Source organism: Plectropomus leopardus, chromosome 18, assembly GCF_008729295.1.
Source record: "Plectropomus leopardus isolate mb chromosome 18, YSFRI_Pleo_2.0, whole genome shotgun sequence".
In the NCBI taxonomy this organism is placed as follows: domain Eukaryota; kingdom Metazoa; phylum Chordata; class Actinopteri; order Perciformes; family Serranidae; genus Plectropomus; species Plectropomus leopardus.
Window position 1 is genome coordinate 10,058,295 of NC_056480.1, and position 23,225 is coordinate 10,081,519.

The window sequence follows — 23,225 nt, forward strand, 5'->3', positions numbered from 1 at the left end:
GATGAGCAGAGAGTTTTTAACAAGTTAAGTATTTTTCAACTCTGACTTTTAGGTGTAAAATTGATGAATAATCACAGTAGACATTCGGTGTTGAATATATCATTATGAATTTATTTTTTTCCGCTCACTGTTAGAGACAGACATGGATGGAGTCATCTGTTTGTTCTGTGTTGATCTCGTCGTCATATCGTCAACCAACTACTGTCGCTTCATTTGTTGTGTGAAACTTCTGACTCTGCCAATCAGCGCAATCTATTGGCTGTATTTATGTCAACATACAGGACATATGGAAATATGAGGGCAGTGATGTTTACAACGTTTTAAATGGATATCTGCATACATAAAGGGAGCTTAAATAAGCCTTTAAACTTATCCCCTGTAGCAACAGTGTGGGTACAAGCCTCTAGATGCCACTAAATCCCACACACTAGACCTTTAAATATATTTTGCCATGTACATTTTACCATATATTGTTGTTTTGGTACATTTGCTTGAGTAATTGTTATGTTATGTGGAGTAGGTGGACCCAAATGCAGGAAACTGCAGGCAAAAACTCAAATAGATCGCTCTTTATTACAGATCAGAGAAGAGAAAAATGAAACTGAAGATTACACAAAGCAAAACAAGGAACCAACAAAGACTGCACTGAAAAGTTTTGATAAAAGTCGTCTAACGAGCTGGAGATCAAAGGCGGAGGAGCTCAGGTGAGGGGAATGAGGTGATTAGGGAGAGCAGGGAGGAAGCTGATTGGTTGGGAAAAATGCAGAGCAGGGAAGGACTAACGAGGCTGATTCAGAGCAGGTGTGTAGATGAGCAAAAGACAGAAACACAACAGAACCCCAAAACACAAGAAAACATAATCTCCTTAATAATAAACTGACAGAGTGAAAACAAAGACAGACTAACTCATGTAGGCTTACATGAGTCCATTACAGACGCTGAGTAAGGTCTTTCCAAAAGGTCTGAAGGCATCAGGACACAGCAGACAGTGACAGTAAGAGATCTTTATTTTTCTATTCTGATATATTTGACAGAAAAGTGTAGAAATCACTTGTGGTTCATTCAGAATGGACCCATGACCCATCGGTTGGGAACCACTGCTGTAGATTATACTTTAACAGTGTAACCAAATTCTTGAAATTCAGTTATGGATTTTGACTCTGGTGTGCCACCCCAAGATTTTCTGTGGCCCCAGCTGACCACCACAATAAAATTTCTCAGGGTGCCACTGCTCGCCTCCAAACCGTACCACCCAAGGAAATGATCTTACTGCGTCTTCCACCACTGATATCTGATTTATTTGTTCCAGCTGAGTGGATAAAAGTGTCTCATCACCTGCAATCAGTAAGCTGAAAGTTACCTGCGGTTTTAGAGTAATGAAATATAACCTGTGGGTCACATGCCTTCATAAATTAAAACACAAACTCTTGGCACCAACCAGAAGCAAACAGTGACCGTGTCCTCCCTGAGAGCCAAGGTGACAGACAGATATCAGCCTCGGGTAACACCAACAGAGTGAGGACGGTAAAGGAGAGGGGCGAGTGATATGTAAGAAAAGGAGGGAAAGACAGAGAGATGGTGTCAATTGCTGCTTTTTCCCTTCACATTAAGCGTCCTTGACTCAGGTGTAATGATACTACTCTTACTCTTGTCTGTTTTTAGTGCTGCATTTACCTCAGATCCACACACGGCTCAGCCCGTGGTGCCCGTTGCAGGTACCTAAGATGTTTGTCCTCAACATGATCCTCTGCTAAACCTAATCTCCCCACTGGACCTTTCCTCCTAACCTTTTCACTCTAACCTGGCATAATAATCTACCCCCTTTTAGCATAATGGAGAACTAAACATCCAGACAAATTAGCAAACCACACAAACCACAATCAAGCTCTCGCAGTTAAAAGATTCATTATGCTCAAAAGTGCCCTCATTCAGTCGCTCCGGTGTCTCTGAAGAGGCTGCTTCCTCAGGGACGATGATGCAGTTTGATGCTTTGATCACTCTCTTTCACAGCGCTCATCACTGACACAAACAGACGCACATTTTTGCTGTTAGTGTTGTTGATTTATTGGGATCAGAGAGACGTCCACAGGGGATCTTCAGCATGGAGACCTTTTTATTCTAACCTGTTTTACAATGTTTGAACAACAGGTCTCCACATATATCAAGAGACAACGGTGAAAAATGAAAAGCAGGTGTGTCTCCTCGTAACTTCAGCGCTCTGCCAAAAACTACATGCTGAGTGCCATTAAATCTTCGAAGAGGCATAAAAATGGCATAACTCCTTTGAATACATAAGACAAAACGGAACCTTATTCATGGTATAATTTATTGTTGTTCTTGCAGACCAGAGTTGTCCAAATGATTTCCAGCATTTCTCTAAATTAAGAGTACACATACCAAGTCAAATTTTTGAGTTACAATTAGAATACATAAAGAAAAATAAGATTTTAATGAATATAATACAGTTAGACCTCTCAATTTGATGTTCTGCCCTTTAGCACCAGGGGGTATCAAACCCCAGAGGTGGGACCACGTCATTATCTTGCAGTGACTTGCATGTAAGTCTAAAGGCTTTACAATCAAGCCCCAAGTCAAGTCCCAAGTCCCTAAACTTTGAGTTTTGAGTCCAAAACAAGTCACAATGTGGGCCTCACCAAATGCAATGCCATTTTAACAAAAGAGTAATTATATAATAATTTATATTAAATATATTTATATTTATAACAAATGAATGCTTTTTTAAAAAATTATATTTTTTTTAGAATAAGTTTGTGAAAAAGTTCTTTGTGCAACTCAGACTGTTGAACAAAGTTTGAAGTTGTTGGGTCTCTGTGTAATTTTTGACCTGCAGTTTTTGCATATTTTGCTTTTATTTTATGTTTGGGGTTAAAGTATCAAGTATTTTCAAGTCATAAGGCTCAAAGTCTTTTTTGATTTTGTCGAGTCGAGTCTTATGTCATTAAATTCCTGACTCGAATCCAACTCGAGTCAGCGTCACGTAACTCAAGTCCACGCCTCTGTTAAAGCCTGAGGGAGAACAGTGTTACTTTTTAGCAACAGATGTCTGAATTAAGAATATTTAAAAGAGACTTTTTATTGGTGATATTTTAAGTCCTTCCTTGTTTACTTTATTTCAATATGTGTCATTAATTTCTTTCCATATATATCTAGAAATGACTCCTGTTTGTAGACCTAAACGTTGACAAAAGACAAGTAATTTTTACACATGTTTTCTTACCATAAAAATCACAGTAATTTGCAAGCTTGTCTTGTAGATATTCCCCAGAATTAACAGGCTTGTTTAGCTGAAAACTAAAGACGAAATGTAATCTTAGGTCTGGTCATAAAAAAGCACCAACTATTGTGGAGCCATGGTCCTTGAAGCACATTGCATCAGGGTGAATCACTCACTCTTCACAGTGCAGATAATACAGTGGAAACAACTCCCTCATTCACAGTACAACAGAGGAAAACCTCAAGGGGCAGCGGTTACAGACAGCTAAGAAGCATACGAGCATAAATTAGGAGTATGCTGCGAGTAAAAACATTAAAACAACTGGTCTTTGTTCATATCTTGATATGTGTAACGATACGCTCGGTGCACAGATTTTTCACCAGAGATCAATTTTAAGGAAATAAGAAAGATCTTTGTGTTGGCATGTTGGTGCAGTGAACCAGCACAGCCACCAGAGGGAGAAAGAGAGCCACAAACTACTAAACCGCTTCAGAGTAAATTTTTAACCAGTAACAGTTACAAAAGTATCACGTGTAGCTTCTAATAGAGCCACAATGGATAATTAAAACATCACATCTGTGTATGAGTCTTGGTCCCAATCCACGTCACATTTCATCATTAAAAGTGCCTCATCGTCTGCACTGAGCTTCCCTCCTCGTTCACATGCAAAACAGCAGCTTAGATGTTTTGCATCAGCTGCACATCAAAGTGAAATAAAGACAGAAGAAAGCATCCAGAGAGACACAGAGAGAGCTGCAAGTTTTTTCTCATCAGCAAATAAAAATAACATAAAATAGGGTCATACAGTCAAGTTATGCTGAGCAGTAAAAGTACACATTGATAAGAGAGGTGATTGATTTTTGGAAACATTTTGTCCATTCAGGCCCAGAGGTGTGTTTGATTTGTATACCTAAGTCAGGGAAGGGTGGAGTCAGTGGACGCGAGGCACTGGGTGCAGCAGAGTCATGTGCTCGGCGCCGTTGAAAGGCAGGCGCTGAGTGCAGTAGTGGTGCACCACCTCTGGGATGCTGGGGAACACACAGCTGTTCTGGTCCAGGGTGTAGCCGTTTTCTTTGGTCTGAGCAACAATGATGTGAACGCAGCCTTGACTTGTCCTGAGACACATGCAGAGGACAGGAGAGACGAGAATTAACCATTTTACACACAATCCAAAGCTGATACAAGACTGCAGTGTTGGAAAAAGTACTCAGATCCTTAACTGATGTGAAAAAATAGAAATACCACTTGAGAGTAAAAGTCCTGAATTTAAAACATAATTTGTAAAAGTACACAAGTATTATCAACAAAATTAACTTAAAGTATCATAAGTAAAAGTACTCATTATGCAGAATGGCTCCAAATTTATATGGCTATAGAATATTATTCTGTTATAATCACTGACAAATACATGGAGGAGCATTTTAATATTGTAGTTCTTCAAGGTGGAGCCAGTTTTAGATAGCTTGTACAGTACTCGGTACATTAGTATAGTACTGGTTGTGATATTAGCGTATGTTTTTATTTATAAAAAACACATAGTAACAATTAGTGTCAAATAAATGTAGAAGTGGAAAGAGTACAATATTTCCCTCTGAACTGTGGTAAAGTAAAAAGTAGTTGTAAAAAGTAGAAATACTCAAAGTATATGTATCTTAAGTACAGTACTTGAGTAAATATAATTAATTATATCCCACCACTGCAAGACTGATCTAAATTCAAATATGGTGGCATGAGTTATCACCCTGAGAAATGTGTGATGAATGTAGAATTTCTGTATGAAATTAAAATATGAATCACTGTCGTGCATGTACATTATACAAGTTTGATCATGGTGATTTCACTGACAGATGTGCTTTATATTTATAAATGTTAAGTTTAAAAGGTTAAAAGATAAAGCTAGCATTATTCTTTATTTCCCTCATGTACTTTCATTTTATATAAGGCTGATTTATTGCCTAAAAAGCTGGGAATTGTAATTTCAAGACAAGTCAAACAAACAAATAGTACATTTGTTGAGGAACTACTTATGGCTGCAAATTAAGACATATTTGGACTCTTATTAGTATTCACAGCTGTAGGACGGCGTATGTTAGATTTATTCAAAATAAAATACAAGTTTATGGAGATGAAATATGTGAAATGGTTGTTGGTTTTGGTCTTTTAAAGGGATTTATTGACAGTTAAAAAAAAAAAGAAAATTGAATATTGAAATCCTTAGCCTTTAACAAGTTATTGTACATGTGAAAAATAATATGAAATAAATTTGTATCATTGGTTGAGTTAAAACTGGATCACTAATACTTATTTTTTTCATAGACCAGAGTATGTGATGAAAAAGTGCTACTCCAGCCCTTGAGACATTACTATTGCACTTTCAGGTTGCACTCACTTGAGGGCGATGGAGTACTTGCTGTTGTCTGACTCGCTGTTCCTGACCAGGAAGCTGGCCTCTCTGCAGGACTGCAGCTGAAACTCCGCCTCCTGACGAGTCACACAGCCATGGTACCAGCTGAGACAGAGAGTGGGAGTGAAGGGGGGGGATTACATTTCATCTGCTACTGATCAAGTCAGGAACCCCATTTCATACAAACCTCTTGGAAATGAGCAGTACTCTTACATAACACTGAAATCTATTAAAAATCTGGGAGTGAAGTTTGTCGTGAGAATAAGAAAAATGTGCATTTTGACACACATAACATTTGAATTCCTTTTAAAACTAACAGAATCAAACATCTAAGCTTTATGCATTTACAGGGAAATCCCAGCACTGGGATCTAATCCTAATTTTGCATCACTTCACCTCCTCACCTCTGTTTTTCCAGGGGCAGATTGGGGTCGACACAGCAGCCCTCAGGTTCGGAGTTGTTGCCGGGTGTGCAGGATGGCGACAGGGTTGGAGGAGAGGATCGCAGGATCTTTTGGGTCCAGCTCTTCTGCCTCAGATGCTGCTGCTGCTGCTGCGGCTGAGCTGGGGGATGCTGCGGCTGCCTTGTAAGTGTGGGGTGAGGCGTCTCATCTTTGGTTTGGCGTTCAGGGCTGTCAAACTGTGCTGCGGGAAGAAGAGACGAGAGAAGATTTGAATTTGTGTAAAGAAATAACGGAGTGGATTTGAACCGGGTGCTGAAGCCTCCAGTAAATATAGAATAAGGAGACAGACAGCAGTTTGATGATTCATGCAAGATGTTCCTCAGTATGCTGTTGGTCTGTGCAGTGTATAAAATATAAATGTGAGAGAAGGCTTGAGTTGTTATTTTTAAGGAATACACTTCATATTGATGGGGGGGGGGGGGGGGGGCTGGAGCTGTTTTATATAGATGTTAGTGGTTACTTGTTGAGCAAAAGTTGTAGCCAACATCACAATTTAATAAGCAAAAGTCAGTGATGTATTTCTTTTTGTTTCATTTTAAAGCATTGCTATTTGAGGTATAAAAGAAAGAATAAGTAAACAATTTAAAAGCACAGAAAATTCAGTTAAGGTGTGCACAGGAACAAAAAATCTGCTAAACTCGTTCTCAGATATTGTGTGTAACAAACGTCTGGTGTACCTGACAGTGTCCTGACAATATGCTCCTTTTTCCACTCCCAGGGCAGCTCGTACTCAGTCGAGGGTCGAGGGTCGAGCTCAGGCCGCGTGGCCACCGTCTTGTCCCCCTCACTTCCCTCATATGGGATGTCGTATATCTGCAAGGGCACAGGCTGACCTTCTTCCACAGTTCCCTCACTCGCCTCCATCAGCACACACACCTTCAGCAGGTCCTTGGACCCCCGACGTCTGATCTCTTGCAGGTAGAAAACAAAATATAAAGATTAAAATCTGTGCTGGGAGATGAATATAAAACCACAAACACGAGAGGTTGTAACTCTGTAACTATGGACAAAAGAATGACAAAAACATTGAAGCAATTAAATTAATTAGAGCTGACCCAATGCTTCAAAACTTCAATCATTGCCAAGATGATTGATGTCTTGATTTGATTTTTTTCAAACACGTAAAAGAAAATAGGGAAATGATTGTAACAACATGCAAATAGACAAAAAAGTAATATTTGCAGACAATGAAAAACATCAAGCAAAGAAATTATGACCTGGTTCACACATGTGAAAAGGAATTAGAAGAAGAGTAAACGTATTTCAATGACTTTTTCAATGACTTCTCCATAAGTCATTGAATTTTATTTTACAGCTCCATTATTAATTTAAACCTATCCTCTAATTAATGAAACATATATGCATACATCCACATGTCCAAAATCAAATATCATCAATTTTATATCATTATTTACAGAAAAAAAGAGGAAGATAAACTAGAAAATAAATAAATATTGAGTAACCAAATAAATAAACAGTAACCCCTGTAAACATCTGTCTAAATCAGTATTTGAATGCCTCATTTTTTTGTTTTTTTTTTTTACCAGTAAAATTAAAAGTAGGTCTCCAGGGTCAAACGCAAATGAGGCCAGTGTCCTCAGTTAAGTCACTGGACTCTGCTTCAGTTCAAGTTTGCTCCTTTTTATACTCATTTCTTTTCATACTATCTTTTAACATTCTACTTTAAAAAGCAAAACCAAGAATTTTGTAGAGCACTTCATTATCTCTGAATGATGGTAAAACTGCGTTATAATTCAGTTTGATTCTGGTAAATGATGTCAGCTGGTACGCTGACTTCAATAATAATGCTGCCCTGTTTTGCTCATTGAGTCACAGTGACATCAGGCTCCTGCTGACTTCCTCAGTATGATTTAAGCCTCATAAAGTGACTCAGCCACATCATCACATCCTCTGCAGACTTCTCTGAGGAGGCCTGGAAGTAGCACAGCCAACGATTGAAGTAAAACCTACTAGAGAGCGCACCGCCATAAAACATTTTCACATTCACAGCGGGCTATTGTGTAACCCTTTTAGCTAAAACAATGGAGTGATGGAAGGAAAGGTCAGGAGAGCATGTGATTGGATGGCGGATCACCGGTCTTCCTCGATGCTGGGAAGTTTTGATAAATGGTCAGACAGGTCCATATAGGGGGTTTACACAGAGCTGCGTCCGAGAGGAGGGGGGGGGGGGGGGGGGGCACTGAGGGCCAACTTCCTTTTCAGAGAATAGTACCAGGAAACAGAGACAGGAAAGAGGAAGCAGGGGCAGGAAACTGCACCCATTGTCCGAACGCAGCACAGTTGCCACGGTAACCCCGTGGGGTGCAGGGAGCACTAAGGGTGCGAGTTCATGTTCTCGCCGCTCGGCCTGCAGGGACTGAAAATACGATTCATTCACAGAGGGGCTCACACAGCTGTACAGATTCAGTGATTCAGGACTGAATGAAATATCAGCGCTCTCTGTCACACAGCTGACAGCTACAGGAGGACGCAGTCAAAGTACATGGATAAAAACCAAAATCAATATGGCCTGCGCTCTCACAGTATTCTCTTGATGCTGGTCCACAATGTTTGCACAGAACTTGGCAAAACAGCTCTAACCTTGCCCCCTTTACCTGGAATAACTTCTAAAACAACCTGAAATTGTCTGAGCTCTCTTGCTCAGTGACATTGCTACTCAAATTCTCCCTGAAATCGAATAACTGCACATATTTGACTGGTCTGTGTTGCATTTTAAGTGGAGGTTGTGCTCGCTCTTTGTAATGTGTGATAGTTGTATGTCTGCTTGTATTTATCGTATGTTTTATGCTGCCCTCTTGGCCAGGCTGCTCTTGGAAAAGAGATTTTAAATCTCAATGAGTATTTTTACCTGGATAACTAAAGTATATATTCATATATGTATGAATGAAAGTCTTACCAGTGATCATCTGCTGAGCATCGTACGGCTCCATGTAACCATCGTTCTCCCCGACCCTCTCTGCCTCCCTTTGCTCTTTGGTCTTCTGAGCATCAAACGGGTCCGCGTAATCCTCGAGAATGATCACCTGGAGCAATAAACACATTTTTTTTGCATATTTAGATACTTAAAACTCTAAAAACAATAGAATAGAAGACACAAAATGATATGGCTAAAAATGTTCCAGGCAAATAAAAAAACATAAAAAAAAACAGGGATTCTCCATCTGAGATTAGAGCTGCAACGATTTACTGTCTACTCAATTAGATATTATTAAATCAGTTGATGTGATGTGAATATTTTCTGGTTTCTTTGCTTTTGGAAAAACTGATCAACATTTTTTCACCATTTTCTGACGTTTTATAGACCAAAATTAATTAATTAGTCTGAAGTCCCAGGAAAGGAAAGATTGTGCGACCAGACCACTGAAATTGCATTTTATATTATTTCATGTAACAAAAAACAAATAATTGATTGATTGACTGATTGGTGTGAAAACATTTAGTAACATTGCCCACATATATATTATTTACTGCCTTATTAAAATAGGGATGTATTTTTTAACAATTTGTTGATTTTTTTCTTGATAAAAAAGCACAATAGTCGTGCACATCAAAAAACCCCCAAAACATTTAAAGGAAGGGGCTGGACAAATAAGAGATCGCAATAAAACACAAAAAAAGGTCAGCAGACTCTTGCTCCTTTAAGTGCAATTTATATGCACATCTATGAGTGACGTTTCAAGTTAATAAACATTTAAAAATTTCCAGCTAATTTTATTGGGGATATTTTATGTTTTAAGGGTAATTTCCTCTGTCTTGGTTCATTGCCGTCTTCCCATATTTTTGAAAGAAATTAAGCCATTTTGAACAGGTTTCAAAGGTTTCACGCTCTTAATACTCAAAATTGTCACTCGTCATGTTTTATTATTTTCTCCATTCATTCATTCATTGTCTGTAACTGCTTATGTTATTAAGGGTTGCGGGGGGACTGGAGCCTATCCCACCTGTCATTGGGCAAGAGGCGGGGTGCACCATGGACAGGTCGCCTGAATATTGAAGCTCTGACATATAAAGACAGACAACCAGTCACGCTCACATTCACACCTACGGGCAATTTAGAGTCACCAATCAACCTGCATGTCTTTGGACTGTGGAAGAAAACCGGAGAAAAAACACACTTACACGAGGAGAACATGCAAACTCTACACAGAAGGGCCCCAAGTTCAACCCACAACCCTCTTACTGGGAGGCAACAGTGCTAACCGCTACACCACCACAGCACGTAAATATTAGTAGTTCCTTGGTTAATCAATTAATAATTTTTTTCTATAAAACGTCAGCAAATAGTGGAAATACCCGTTGATGTTTGCAATATGTATTGCTGTATAACAACAGTCAAAAACTGAAAGATATTCAATTTACTACCATAAAAAAGACCAAAAAATCCTTACATTTGAAAAGCTGGAAGTGAAAACAACGTTTTTGTCAGTTATCAGAATAGACAACAATTAGTTTTTGATCGACTAATTGATTAATTATTTCAGCTCTGACAGACAAAGAAAAACTGCAGTAAACAAGACAGGCTTCAGATAATCAGAAGAATATCTGAGACCTCATCAGCGCTTTGTTGTAAAGCCCACTGTGTTCACATTCATTTCTCTCTGTTCTCTGCTCTGCTCCAGCAGTCATGCCTGACTGTCTTGTCATCTTATCAGCGGCGTATAATTTCTTGTTTGTTTTACAAGACGCTGGCCAAGAGACAATGGCAAGCCATAAAATGAAATTGTCTCTCCCTCTAATCACTTCCAGTTGTGTTCTCTTGCCAAAGAAATGTTGGCATTAGCTGATGTGTGAATAAAGTAGCAGAGGCTGAGACTCAGAAGCCGAGACTCAGAGTTAAGATGTTCACTTTAAAGAAGTTAAGATGCAGACTGCGACACAAAGACACATTTATTCTTGTTTAAGTCTTGCAGTAAGTTAAACCCTTAAAACCTGGATTGACATCAGTTTTTTGTGCTGCGTTCAGACGCCTTTCACAAGCATTTAAGCCTTTGAAATGTGGCCAAATTGGTGCAATTTCTTTCAAAAATATTGGGGAAAAAAGCAATCGGCCACTTGGCATGTAATGTCTTAAAATTAGTTTAGAAAAAAGAAAAAAAGTGAAAGATGATGAGAAAATGTCCTGAAAATTAGATTTAAAAAAGAGAGGGAATCATGAGAAAATGATCAAATAAGTTGGATCATGAAAACTATATTCATAATTATCATAATTATAGATTTAAAAAAATGGTTTTAGAGAAAATATATATTATTATTTTTATTAACTTTTTTTCAGGTAATTTCCTCCTGTTTTTTTTTTTTTTTTTTTTTGCTAATTTACAGGTAATTGTCTTGTGTTTTTTCATAATTTCTTTTTAATTTTAGTTACTCATTGCCTATCTTCCATGTTTTTGGGAGAAATCGAGCCATTTCGCTCAGGTTTCAAAGGGTTAAAATGTCACCTGTGGAAGAAAAGTCATACTAACTCCACAGTGGCTGCTGCATGCATGAATCTGAGATCAAGAACTGGGATTTACTGCCTTTCTGAAACATAAAACTCTCATTTTATTCTCCCTCTCTTTTATGTGTCTTTTTTTCTCACCATCTCTCCATTATCACTACCTCACTATCTTTTTTTTCCAAAGCCAAGCTGGAGGGGACTTGGGTTAGCGCCTGCGTGTCAAATAACATGATGCTTTTTATAACATGATAGCCTTCTTCACCAGGGGGCCTGAATGTAGTGAAAGAGAGGGATGAGGTGGAGGAAGGAGGGGGGTGAGAGAAGGGGAACACTGAGCCAGATTACACACGGGAGAGGAAGGTACGGCCTCACGTCTGACCACAGCTTTGTATTCGAGGCGAGGAAGGTGGGTGTGAAGGCGAGGGGTGGAGAGGAAAAGAGAGAGAGATAGAAAGACAGACTGGGAGGAGTGGACACAATGGGTGTAGTGGTGACAATGGGGAGAAACTGAAACAATAATATCAATTTTCAGAGCTTCTTGCTGCTTTATTGTCAACAGTATTGATGACACCATTGGTTATTTTTGTTGGAATAAGATAAAGCTGCAACAGAATTAAATTAATTCTGTTTTATTTTCACATCAAGACACCAAAGATTAATCAGTGGTAAAAGTGCAAAACCGCAACACATAGAAAAACTCAGTTAAAAGTTATTCAAAGTTTTACTCAGGTAAAATTGTAATGCCATGTCAATAACTAGTACTCATTAAGTGACAAAATCATGGTTGTCGTTGGTATGATACAGTGTCATTAAATCTTAGAGTGCTCTGTAAGAAGTAAAAGTTCTGCACTTGATGGTATTATTATCAAAATATACTTAATGTACATGATTTAAAAATACAATTAGCATTTATGTACTACCAAATAAAGTGAAAGTAGCCTTTTGATTATGCAGAGTGGCTGCTGATAATCATTAATAATTCACTTTTTGTAATTTTAGTAAATATCATTAGCATAGGTGTAAATTTTGGGAGAATACAAGGGAAAAGTAATTTGCCATCTGTCATCAAACTAAATATATAGTCTATATATTTTTTTCCAAAATAAACTTAGGCGTAATTGTTTTAAACTAAAGGCCCAGATATAATAATCTGTCATTCCATTCATACTTAATTACATGTACTTACTTAAATACATGTACTTAAGTTACATTTCAACACCATTGTTCCAACTCTATTCAGTGCATATTTAGTGTAAAATATTCCGTACTCAATATTAATTACTAACAGCTATATTTTTAACATCGCAATTCAAAATTAATCAGAAAAGTTTAAAATAAATAAATAAATAAAATAATAAGGTGCCAGATCACATTTTAAAGCATTAAAAATAGACCTTGTTTATTTAAAAAAAAAAAAAAATCCCCTAAGAGTCCCCTAGAGAGGTCCAATCTAAGCACATAGTTTTATTCTGGCAAATTTTTATGCACCAATTCGTGCTTTTCTGCATCAATTTATATTGCAATCATCTTTAATTTTGTCAAAATAAAACTCCCCTGCTACTCTCATGTTTTAATATGGGATAGAACAGAGGCACGTTGTTGCAAATATTGATGGGCAGGTGTCCCCTGTATCCCCCCCAATATCTACACCTGTGTATCAATAATACAACTGAATGAAGTCTGTCTCTTAAAACACAGCCTCATACAGTCACAGGTAAAGATGGATGTTGTCAGGCTGAGATGTCACTCACCGTCTCTGTCTTGCACTGCACTGGTTTCTCTGCCTCAGGTACCACTTGACTGGTGATGGTGCTGCTGTTGAAGTTGGGGCTTTTGTCCTGTTTGTCCACCCTGATCAGCCGGTTGATGTAAGCGTTGGCGGATGGGGAGCTCTTCAGCGGTCTGTGCTCCTCAAACACCGCCTCCGCTTTGGAGTTTTTGCGACTTTTCCCAGACAGGAGCGTGTCCCAAACTTTCCCATCTTTCTGGGAGCTGCTGACACCGTTTCTACTCAACTCTACTGCGGAGTTCTTTCTATTTCTCCCGGACAGGAGAGACCCAACTCCTCCACCTCCTCCTCCTCCTCCTCCTCCTCCTCCGCCTGTGCTGTCAGCGGAGGAGTTTTTGCGGAGCCCCGTTTTGGAGCCTGTAGTTTTGGCCACCAGTCCGGCTTTGGTGGCTCTGGGCTGTGAGCCTGACTCGGAGGCTGAGCGGATCCTGTCGGTACCATTTTTCAGATTGATGGGGAACTCCTTGAACCACTTTGCCATTGTGACTCGGATGGAAACCAGTAAACCCAGTAAACCTGTGTGGCTGCTCCGACACCTTTTAGCTCCATGCACCGCGGGGCCCCAGAGACGCACCTTTACAAATCACAGCCTTTCAAACAAAAGACTTCCGCTGCTTTATTCAAGGATAGAGCACACAGGATCTCCACACCTATAAATGCTTTTAAAAGTCAATGGCTCTATTCTTTAACTTAAAAACATATATTTCTTGTTAAAATCTTAGCCAATTTGGCAAAAGAAAAAAAAATACTTTATCCCATTTGTTATTTTCTTTACACCTGTTCCTTCTTCTGCTCAGGAAAAGTTTATTCCCTTTGGATGAAACGATGTCTTCTGAGTGGAAAGATGCGAAAGAAGGCAAAGTTTTTCTTGCTTCTGATATGTGGTCCCATTCCCAGATTGGCTTATCTGGTCGTTTACAACCTCACTGTTGTAATGAGGCTCCTGACTGCGCCTGGAGGATAGAAAGAGGGGAGGGGGATCTGAAGTGAAGAGGGGGAGGCAGGACCGGGTGGGCGGTGATAAGCTTTTGATTGTTGACACTGTAGTAGAATAACCATTTGAGGAATTTATTCTTCTGACCTATGCCCAGGTCCCCCACCACTGCAGTAAATAAATAAATAAATAAATATCTGAATACAAATACAATGCAAAAACAATAAATGTATATAATTAAATAACATAACATAATAACATAATATATTCAAATCTTTAATTGAGAAATGCTGTTATAACCTATTACAATCAAAAACCTTTGATAAAGTCATGGCACTGAAGGTTAAACAGAAAAACACTGTTTTTGCACAGATTTTCCTGTTATGATTATGATAAAATACTTTAAATAAAGTGAAACACGGTCAAATGAGCACTAAACAAAAACTTTAAAACTAATTTTGGAAAAAAAAAAAATGTGGGTGAGAGGGACTTGGAACAACAGAGGACATGAACCCACTGAGACTGCTTATATAGGACCCAGAATTTGGCGCTACGGCCCTGATAATAATTATATAGGAATCAAAATGGCTATTGAGAAAAAGACCTTCCAAAACTGCTGGTATTTTAATAAATTTCTATTAAGCTCTGACACATGAATGATCGACCATCTGTACACACCTGTTTATCTCCATTCATGGTAAAGTTTTTCAGATAACGACTTAAATCGAAGTTGACAGTTGTGATCATATTTTAATTTTGGGTGTTAATTAAAGATTAATCATAATGTCAGTTCATAATGTGCTTAATTGGCTGTCTAATTAATGTCCACCCCTTCTTTAATTGTACAGGGTATCGTTGGGAAATGGTCTGCTCTGAGCTGCTCCACATTTACCGGTCAAAGGTATGACACCAATAATATAAATTGAATAAAATACTGTTGGTGGCAGTTGTATTGATATTTTTGCCACAGGTGATGTTATAATTTTATATAGTATACAATTCAGGATATATTTTAATAGTTATGTTTGAAAATTACGTTTTATATTAACGAAGTATAATTATCGACACCCCCGTGTTTGCGGCGAGATGTAACCTTCCATGGTGCGCGATACTCCTGCTTGTCCCTCTTTGTCCGGTGGCGACAGAAGGCCATGATAATTATGGCAAAATTTGCGTTTTTGAATGAATTATAGTTGAATGGTGGATCAACAAGCATACACCGTGTGAGGACTGGTTTGCTGGCAATGACACACCAGAGAATTTCAATTTAAAGGACAGCAGAGCAAGCAACGGAGAAAGGGTACAGTTTGCTTCCAAGACAGTCTGCAAGATGGCTAGCTATCTTCAGTGGCATGCTAACGTTAGCTAGCAAGCTAATGTTAGCATAGTAAACAACAGTTTTCAAAACATGCTCGACTGCTTTATCTTATAAATGCTGTGATAAGTGAAATCAAGTGCACATGTTCACAAATCAATGTAGAAAGAGAAATTTTCGGATTCCAGTGTTGCCGCTCCTGGGTGAAATCTCACCGCTTGCTAGCTAGCCACATTGAGTAACGTGGCTAGCTAGTTAGCCACAACTAGCTTGCGTTAGCTAGCTGGTCTTTGCTTCACATCTGTAAGTGATCATTCTTAGAGGGAGGGGGGGTTGCTGTGTAACTTGCTTGTGCTGGCAGTCAAGCCAGGTAGCAAGCAACCAGTTTCACTCAGCTAGTAGGAACTGGAGACGCTAAATAACGTGAACCAGCTCGGTTTTGCCTGACGTTTATTTGGTGACCAAATCCCGGCGTGACAGACACCGTGGCGAAAGATTTGCAGCTGTAAAGGAGTTTGCAGACCTGGGCCGGCGTTATTATATAATATACGTGTTAGTTATTGCTGTGATGATAACAATTTTAACGTTATTGACATGACCTGAAGGCAGAATCCACCTACTCGGCTCATAGCCTTCAAGACGTCGTCATTTTTAACTTTTTTTTTCTTGCATATGAACGGTGATATGCCACTTCACCGACAGTCATATTAGCTAATGGCTGCCGAATCGGGGAGACTACTGGCGGGACAAGGAAAACGAAGCAAAGGTAGGAATTTATTTCACCCATCTCCCAATCAGATCGGAATCATCCATTACTGCGCTGCAATGGGCTGCACTGGTGCTGTTAGCAAATCCCTTCTCGCCTCCCCCATATGTAAACTTCACGACTGTCTCCGGTGGTGGCTGTTTCCTCACAGAGTGGATCTGTGGACGGGGTTCATGTCTATCTTGCTATAAATGTACCTTCAACTCCGTTTCCTCGTTCTCATGTCTTCGTCTTTTCCTGTCTCCCTCATTGACCTTACCTCTTCTGCCTCTGTTTGCGGCCTCTCTCCCTCTCGCCTGGGTCATTTTTTTGGTCTGCCTGGGTCATTTGCGATTCAAGGCTTCATAACCTTGGTGATGATAGCGCCTGGATGTTCAGCATCTTGTCCTCATGCCAGTCTATGTCCCATCATTGAATCCATCTCAACTGTTGGACTTGAGAAAGAGGCCCTAGGTCTAAAGCTGCTCCACTCTGTCACTAAGGGGTATTGGCCAATCCAAATGTGATGGTGCGCTTCATTGGTGGCGGACCAAAAAGCATGAGACACAGAGGTTTATTTTTGTTGTGGCTAATATTATATTTCCCCCTTTCTGCCCCTTCCCTTCATGTTTCGTCATTTCAGCTTCACAGATGAAGAGCCCGGAGAAGAAGAAGGCAAGGAAATCCACCAACCAGGTAATGGTTGTTTTTGGAAATCTGATTACTTTGCTACATAAATGAAGCATTCTGTCAGTATGCAACAAGTGGACAACAAAGAGTCCTAAAACAGGAATTTAAATGATCTGGGGTCTCATTTACAAACATTGCATATGCACAGAACAAGCCCTGAAAGAGGTGTGCGCTACTTCCCACGTAAAAGTTGTGATCTACGGGGCACCCTGAAGCTCAGTAGGTAGAGCGGGCATCCCATGTACAGAGGCTGCGTATTCGCCACAGCTGCTGGGGGGTTGATTCCAACCACGGCCCTTTTTTTAAGCTGTCCTATCTAATAAAGGAAATAATCCAAAAAACAATCTTTAAAAAAAAAAAAAAAGGAAAAAAAATTGTCATCTGCAAAAACAACTTGGCAAGAGAATGTGTGCACCTGTAGGGAAATTCTGACCCATACAAACAAATATTTTGGAGACGGGAAATTGGTAAATCAAATGGTGAGATGTAGATTTCGAGCCAGATTTTAGAAATGAAATCAATACACATATAATGATGTCTCTCACACATTAAATTTAGATCCACTTTATCATGAACATTCAGTCCAGCTGTTTTATTTGTGCTGGTGAGCCATAACCTTCTCAGAAGCACGTTTCAGTTGTAAAAATTGTAAACTAACTGGAATACTGCGTCGATTTCCACTCATCAGCGCTGTCTCATCGCCACACCCACCCCTCTCCCCGGAGCACAGGGGGGACAGCCGGACTGTGCTGGCACACTTGGTCAGTTGTGAAAAGAAATGCGCACTGTACGACAAAGCATCAACAGTGTTAAATGACATATTATAATGTGCACATATCACAAAGTACAGCTTTTATTTTAGTACAGTGTTTGTGTAAAATCGCTGCAGTGAACGTGACTATGTGGACAGAGCGCAGTGGAGACGTCGCAGTGGCTGTTAAAGACACTCTGCCTTCTTCAGTCAGCTCACCTTCACCACCTGCACACGTGGGCTGTCCAGATAAACAAACACACAGCCACAATCATTACACTCCTCATCACGATATACTCATCATGCACCCCGATCACATCGAAGGCTACCATCACCATTACAAAACTTAAATAAATAAATAGTGTTCATCCATAACATTTTTGTCTTGAAATGACCTCCCAGGGTCGGGGATGACACATATTGTCGCAATCTTGTTGGCAATCTGAGGAAAAGTCGGTGTGATTGCTGTAAACTGCAGTGACACTCAGCTTTTGTCGTGATTCACCGGAAAGACCCACTGATCCGCCAGCTCATCAACATTCGTGAGGGGTTTTTTTACTAACCGTTTACGGTTGACTGTGGGCATGTAGAGGGCGGGATGTGAGGCAGATCCATCTGCGGGTAATCTAAGTTGGTTTGAGATTTTTTGAAGGAAATTGCAGACTGGCAGGTCTATGCACAGTTTTATAAATGAGAGTAGTTTTCGACAGACGCCAATTTCGTTCACTTTTAGTGTGAATCCTATGCACTGTTTTTTAAATGAGACACTTGGTCTAATTAAAAAAACATCTGTATTTTTTTGTCTCCTTTGTTTCAGGCGGCAGGGTTCTCTCACCTCACTGAGTTCGCACCCCCTCCTACCCCTATGGTGGACCACCTGGTCGCCTCCAACCCCTTCGACGATGACTTCGGCCCCCCATCCCGACCCAGTGGGGCAGGTGGACCAGGTGGTGCTCCATTTCTTCCCAGCCCAGGTGCAGGCGGAGGAGGTGGGTATGGAGGTGGAGGCAGAATGGGCGGAGGCATGGGTTTCATGGGAGGCCCTGGAGGACCAGGCGGCGGACAGCCTGGGCGGAGGCCACCGTTTGGCCCTCCGTCCAACGCCGGGCCTCACCACCAACTAGGCTTTGGAGGAATGCCTGGCTTTGGAGGTGGCGGTGGGGGCGGCAGTGGGGGAGGAGGAGGAGGTGGTGGATTCCCCCCTGGTGGCCCCTCTCAGTTCAATATGCCACCAAACTTCAGTCCGCCCATGCATCCAGGGCCAGGATTCAATCCCATGTTGTCTCCAGGAGCTATGGGAGGCCCTGGAGGAGGGGGGCCACCCCACCCTCGGTTTGGGATGCCTCCACAGCAGCAGCATGGACAGGGTGGGCACCCATTCAACAGCCCACCATTACCTGGTGGTGGAGGCCCCAGGGGGCCCCCACATGGCCCCCTGCCTCCGATGGGAGGAGGCATGGGTCCTGGGATGAACATGATGGGTGGCATGGGTGGGGGGCCCGGAGGCAACATGGTGGGAGGTTTACCAGGTATGCCCCCTCAAGGACAGTTCCCTCCCTCACAGGATGGCCCCTACCCTGGCCCCAGTCCGCCAGGGCCAGGCAGCGAGGATGGCAAGAACTTTGGTGGAGGAGGGCCTCCGCCCGGGCCTCAGCAGCAGCAGCAACAACAGCAGCAGCAGCAGCAGCTTAACCTTAATCCCAACGGTCCACCTCCTAATAACACCACTCCTGGCCCTCCTCCTAACTCTGGCCCTCCGCAGCCAGGAGGAGGCTTCCCTGGCCACCCTGATGTCCAGCAGCCCAACGCCAACACACCTGGTCAGCCTCCATCAGCACCACCTCAACCTAACCCCAACTCTTCTCCTACTGGTCCCCTGAACGGATCAGGGCAGCCCCAGCATCCACCACCCAGTCAGCTACAACCCCCAAGCAATACAAACACCCCCAACTCTAACAACTCGACCCAGCAGCAGCAGCAGCAGCAACAGTCCACGCCTCCTAACTCCGCTCCTGGCTCCACCCCGTACAACCAGCAGAACAACACTCCTGGCGCTGGTGGTCCCATGCCAAACGCGGCCCCCAATTCGGGTCAGAACAACATGGCCAACAACAACGGAGGCAACACTCCAGGCAGCAACCCCAACCCCCCCTCCAACTCCACTTCGACCCCAAACACCCAGTCTCCCCTGCCCCCCGGCCCCGCCGCACCCTCGACCGGACCCGGCTCTGGCCCTGGAAAACTCGGTGGCCCCGGGATGGTCTTCCCTTGCGGCCTCTGTATGGCGGAGGTGCACGACGATCAAGACGCTATCCTGTGCGAGGCGTCATGCCAACGCTGGTTCCACCGTGACTGCACAGGCCTGACAGAGCCAGCGTACGGGCTGCTGACTCGAGAGAGCGCTGCCGTTTGGGCCTGTGACTTCTGCATCAAGACCAAGGACATCCAGGCTGTGTTTGTGCGCCAGGGATTAGGCCAGCTGGTGGCAGCTAATGAGAGTTGAGGAGTGGATGACAAAGGAGCAGTGTGGAGGTGCATCACATGCGGACAAATTGAGACATGGTTTGCTTTGATCTAACTGAATGACCTGCGTGTCATGTCAGCTACTTGTCCAACTTTCTCTTGACGAGCCCTTTACTTGTTCATTACACGGAGAAACACACTCATTGGCGTTCATGCTTATATATAGCACTTTGAGTGACTCTTGGTAAATGATTTTTCTCCCCCTCCCCCCCTTAAAGGAGTCAGATCATGATGAATGTTAAAGTACACAGTCCTTTCAGACATTTAGCCTGCCAACCAGCAAAGCACTGACACCAACACACTACCTCACACATTTTGTGACTGACTGGCACGGACACTCACACTGACCGTGATTGACTTGCCGCACTCATGCACCACATGACTATGAGATATTTAAGACACACAGAGAAAGTAAATAAATATTCCCCAACTGTGTATTTTGCCACAATGACTCAAAGCATCAGCATTTATTTCCTGATGTTTGTGGTTTTAAATTAAAACAGACATGATTTCAGAAATCTTTAAAAAGGAAAAAAAAAAAAAAATTGAAAGAGTGCCTGAAAACATAAAAGGGACGTTGGTTTCATTCAACAATTGATTCACAGCTTTATTTAACATTTAAAAAAATGCTTCATTCTAGCACTGCCCTATCACATTGTTAGCCTTTTTACTGGAAGCAAGTGAAAGTAATCGGGAAAATATGTTGGTATACTGTAGCGCAAAATCTCAAGCGTTTGGGGAGGAAAAAAAAAATGTAATTGTTTTTTGTCAGTTGCTGCACCTGCACACACACACACACACTACTTCTTGTATCTGTCATTTTGTACTCAGTGCTGATTAATCCAAAGGAGACCCCGGCCGAGATTTCATCCACGCCTCACAGAGAGGATTTTACCACCGACATAGTTGTAAATATTTGGACAGAACATTTGTATGGAGCTCCCATCAGTTACGAACTTGCCACAGAGTCGGCCACTGAACAAAATAATAAGTTGTTTTAACTTGTGTGTCTCTGTTGTATACAGTATGACATTTTGGTTTTTATACAGTACATTTACGTCAACCATTTCTTTTTATCTCTGCAGTACACATGAATTGTGAAATCAGTGCTTTTGGATGGTGTTGGCATAGCAAGTAGCGACATCATGTCATATCAGATGTGCATAGTCCTTTACAAAAAAAAAAGAAAGAAAAAAAGAGTGGGGGCAGGGGGTGCATGTGAACCAATGCAGTAACTGTCTGATCTGTTTATGTTTATATTCTAGCCTCTGCGCTGCACGAGGCCTCGAAGTAGACCAAATAACTTAAGAGCGAATAATACCCCATTTTTCACATTTCTGTCACGGTATAAGGTGTTTATAACTATTCCTCCTTCTCTCTTCTCTTGTTTTTCCTTATTCAATGTCCAAGTTGCCTTTCTTTTCTTGCTCTCTCAGCTGTTCCTTTTTTTATTTAGTACTGGTATTCGTGCTGTGCTCTTGCTCTGCTCTGGCGCCTCCTGGTGGGACCCGGAGGAACCAGTGAGTCCTACACCAGGTGGGGAAGGGAAAGGTACTGAACTCTGAAGTAAAGACAGATTTTTTTGTACTTGTCCATGTCTGTTTTTATTCACAGTTTTTTTTTTTATTTGTTTGCTAATTGTTGTATTAAAATGAGGGTTGAAAAACCCAGTGAAACAGATAATTATGTAATTTCTTTGTCATAACGCTCAGTTACAGCTACACGACCTTTTCGTTAACTTTATTTACATTTGACTTTTCCCTGGTCTTTAGTTTTCTGCTTTAGGGTTTCTCTCAGTTTATTTCACAACTAATTTGAAGATAAGTCATTTGATTTGTAAAGCTTTGAGAAATAGTTTGCTTTTTGGTGATTCTTGCAGGTATATCTGCAGTGTTGTTGGTTACTGTTTGCAAATTCACCCCAGATTCACTCTTGTTTGCTATTTCGTGTTTTTTTTCAGGGGGTACACGCCCATAAACATCCTCAAATACAGAAAACTAGGAAAAAAATAAGAATTTAACAGGTAGAGTCTCTGCAGAAAAATACACCGCCACACACTTCTGTTTTTTTAAAGGAAAATCCTGCATATTACACCTTTAATACTATTGTTTACTTGTTAGAAAGTAGTTAAAATTTCCTTTCATTGGTCTGTAAGTTCCTAATAATGTCTTATTAATTTCAGAGGAAGTTCTCCAAAGGAAAGAAAAACTAATCTGGCAGAACACAATGTGTAAAATAGTAACAGCATCAATTGGTACACTTCAAATTAATCCCAATAAAAATGTTAAAATGGCGTAACCAAGAGAGTTTTAGTTAGTGCCACAGTAGGTCAACTGAACGTGCAAAAATAGACAATTTATCAAGAGGAAAAATAATATTAACAATATTTAGATGGTAAAACTTCCAGAGATAAATTACTATGACTGATAATGAGCTGTTGATTCAAGGAATTCATCTAAAAAAGTCCTGAATTGGTATGAAAATTTCTTAAATTGATCTTTCAAAAGTCTAAAAAAATACTTCGATGTAAGAAGTAGGATTTAAAATAAAATTCTGATGTTTCATTGTAATATCTTAAAATAATTGGTATTTTAATTTGTTGAATTGTGCCCCTTGCTTTAACTTTAACTTAAAATTGCCTCTAAACCGAAGAATTATCAGTTCTTGTTTTTGTTCTCTAACTTTTTTGATTTAATATGGGTTAATGTAAAAACAATCTTACATTTTATTCCAATTGGCCTTTTAAAAGTCTTAAATCTGACTTGCCGTAAGCCGTAGAAATCCTATGTCCTACATCATGTCTCTCTTTAGCCTGTATTTAATACCAAATTACATAATTTTTTTCAGAAAACATCAATAAATTATGAGATCATTTGATTTTTTAATATTATTGCATTAGGGTCCCAACACATAGTTT

The 23,225-nt window shown here is 40.7% G+C and overlaps 2 protein-coding genes across 3 annotated transcripts; one reads left to right on the forward strand and one right to left on the reverse strand.

Annotated features, from left to right (window-relative positions):
- Window positions 1–2,727: 2,727 nt before the first annotated feature.
- LOC121957551 (SH2 domain-containing adapter protein E-like) lies at window positions 2,728–16,977 on the reverse strand. Its single transcript, XM_042506178.1, has 7 exons — window positions 16,625–16,977; window positions 13,313–14,303; window positions 9,021–9,147; window positions 6,781–7,014; window positions 6,044–6,284; window positions 5,625–5,744; window positions 2,728–4,350 (listed from the first exon to the last, which is right to left on the reverse strand). Exons 2-7 carry the CDS (start codon window positions 13,829–13,831, stop codon window positions 4,167–4,169), a joined length of 1,425 nt encoding a protein of 474 aa, XP_042362112.1. The 5' UTR covers window positions 13,832–14,303; window positions 16,625–16,977; the 3' UTR covers window positions 2,728–4,166.
- pygo2 (pygopus homolog 2 (Drosophila)) lies at window positions 15,404–21,972 on the forward strand. 2 transcript variants are annotated; one of them, XM_042506176.1, is made up of 4 exons: window positions 15,404–15,584; window positions 16,302–16,365; window positions 16,988–17,040; window positions 18,603–21,972. In XM_042506176.1, exons 2-4 carry the CDS (start codon window positions 16,314–16,316, stop codon window positions 20,286–20,288), a joined length of 1,791 nt encoding a protein of 596 aa, XP_042362110.1. In that variant the 5' UTR covers window positions 15,404–15,584; window positions 16,302–16,313; the 3' UTR covers window positions 20,289–21,972. The 2 variants fall into 2 exon arrangements, with proteins under 2 accessions (XP_042362110.1, XP_042362111.1); XM_042506177.1 differs by lacking the exon at window positions 16,302–16,365.
- Window positions 21,973–23,225: the final 1,253 nt, after the last annotated feature.

What these genes read in the sequence shown, in the direction of transcription:
- LOC121957551 (XM_042506178.1), bottom strand. Translation starts at nt 13,831, where the DNA reads ATGGCAAAGTGGTTCAAGGAGTTCCCCATCAATCTGAAAAATGGTACC. An exon ending in TGCAGTGCAAGACAGAGACG is followed by an intron (nt 9,148 to 13,312) that starts GTGAGTGACATC and finishes TTATTGCTCCAG; the next exon opens with GTGATCATTCTCGAGGATTA. An exon ending in CTGCCCCTGGAAAAACAGAG is followed by an intron (nt 5,745 to 6,043) that starts GTGAGGAGGTGA and finishes TCTCTGTCTCAG; the next exon opens with CTGGTACCATGGCTGTGTGA.
- pygo2 (XM_042506176.1), top strand. Translation starts at nt 16,314, where the DNA reads ATGGCTGCCGAATCGGGGAGACTACTGGCGGGACAAGGAAAACGAAGC. An exon ending in ACAAGGAAAACGAAGCAAAG is followed by an intron (nt 16,366 to 16,987) that starts GTAGGAATTTAT and finishes TCGTCATTTCAG; the next exon opens with CTTCACAGATGAAGAGCCCG. An exon ending in CAAGGAAATCCACCAACCAG is followed by an intron (nt 17,041 to 18,602) that starts GTAATGGTTGTT and finishes CCTTTGTTTCAG; the next exon opens with GCGGCAGGGTTCTCTCACCT.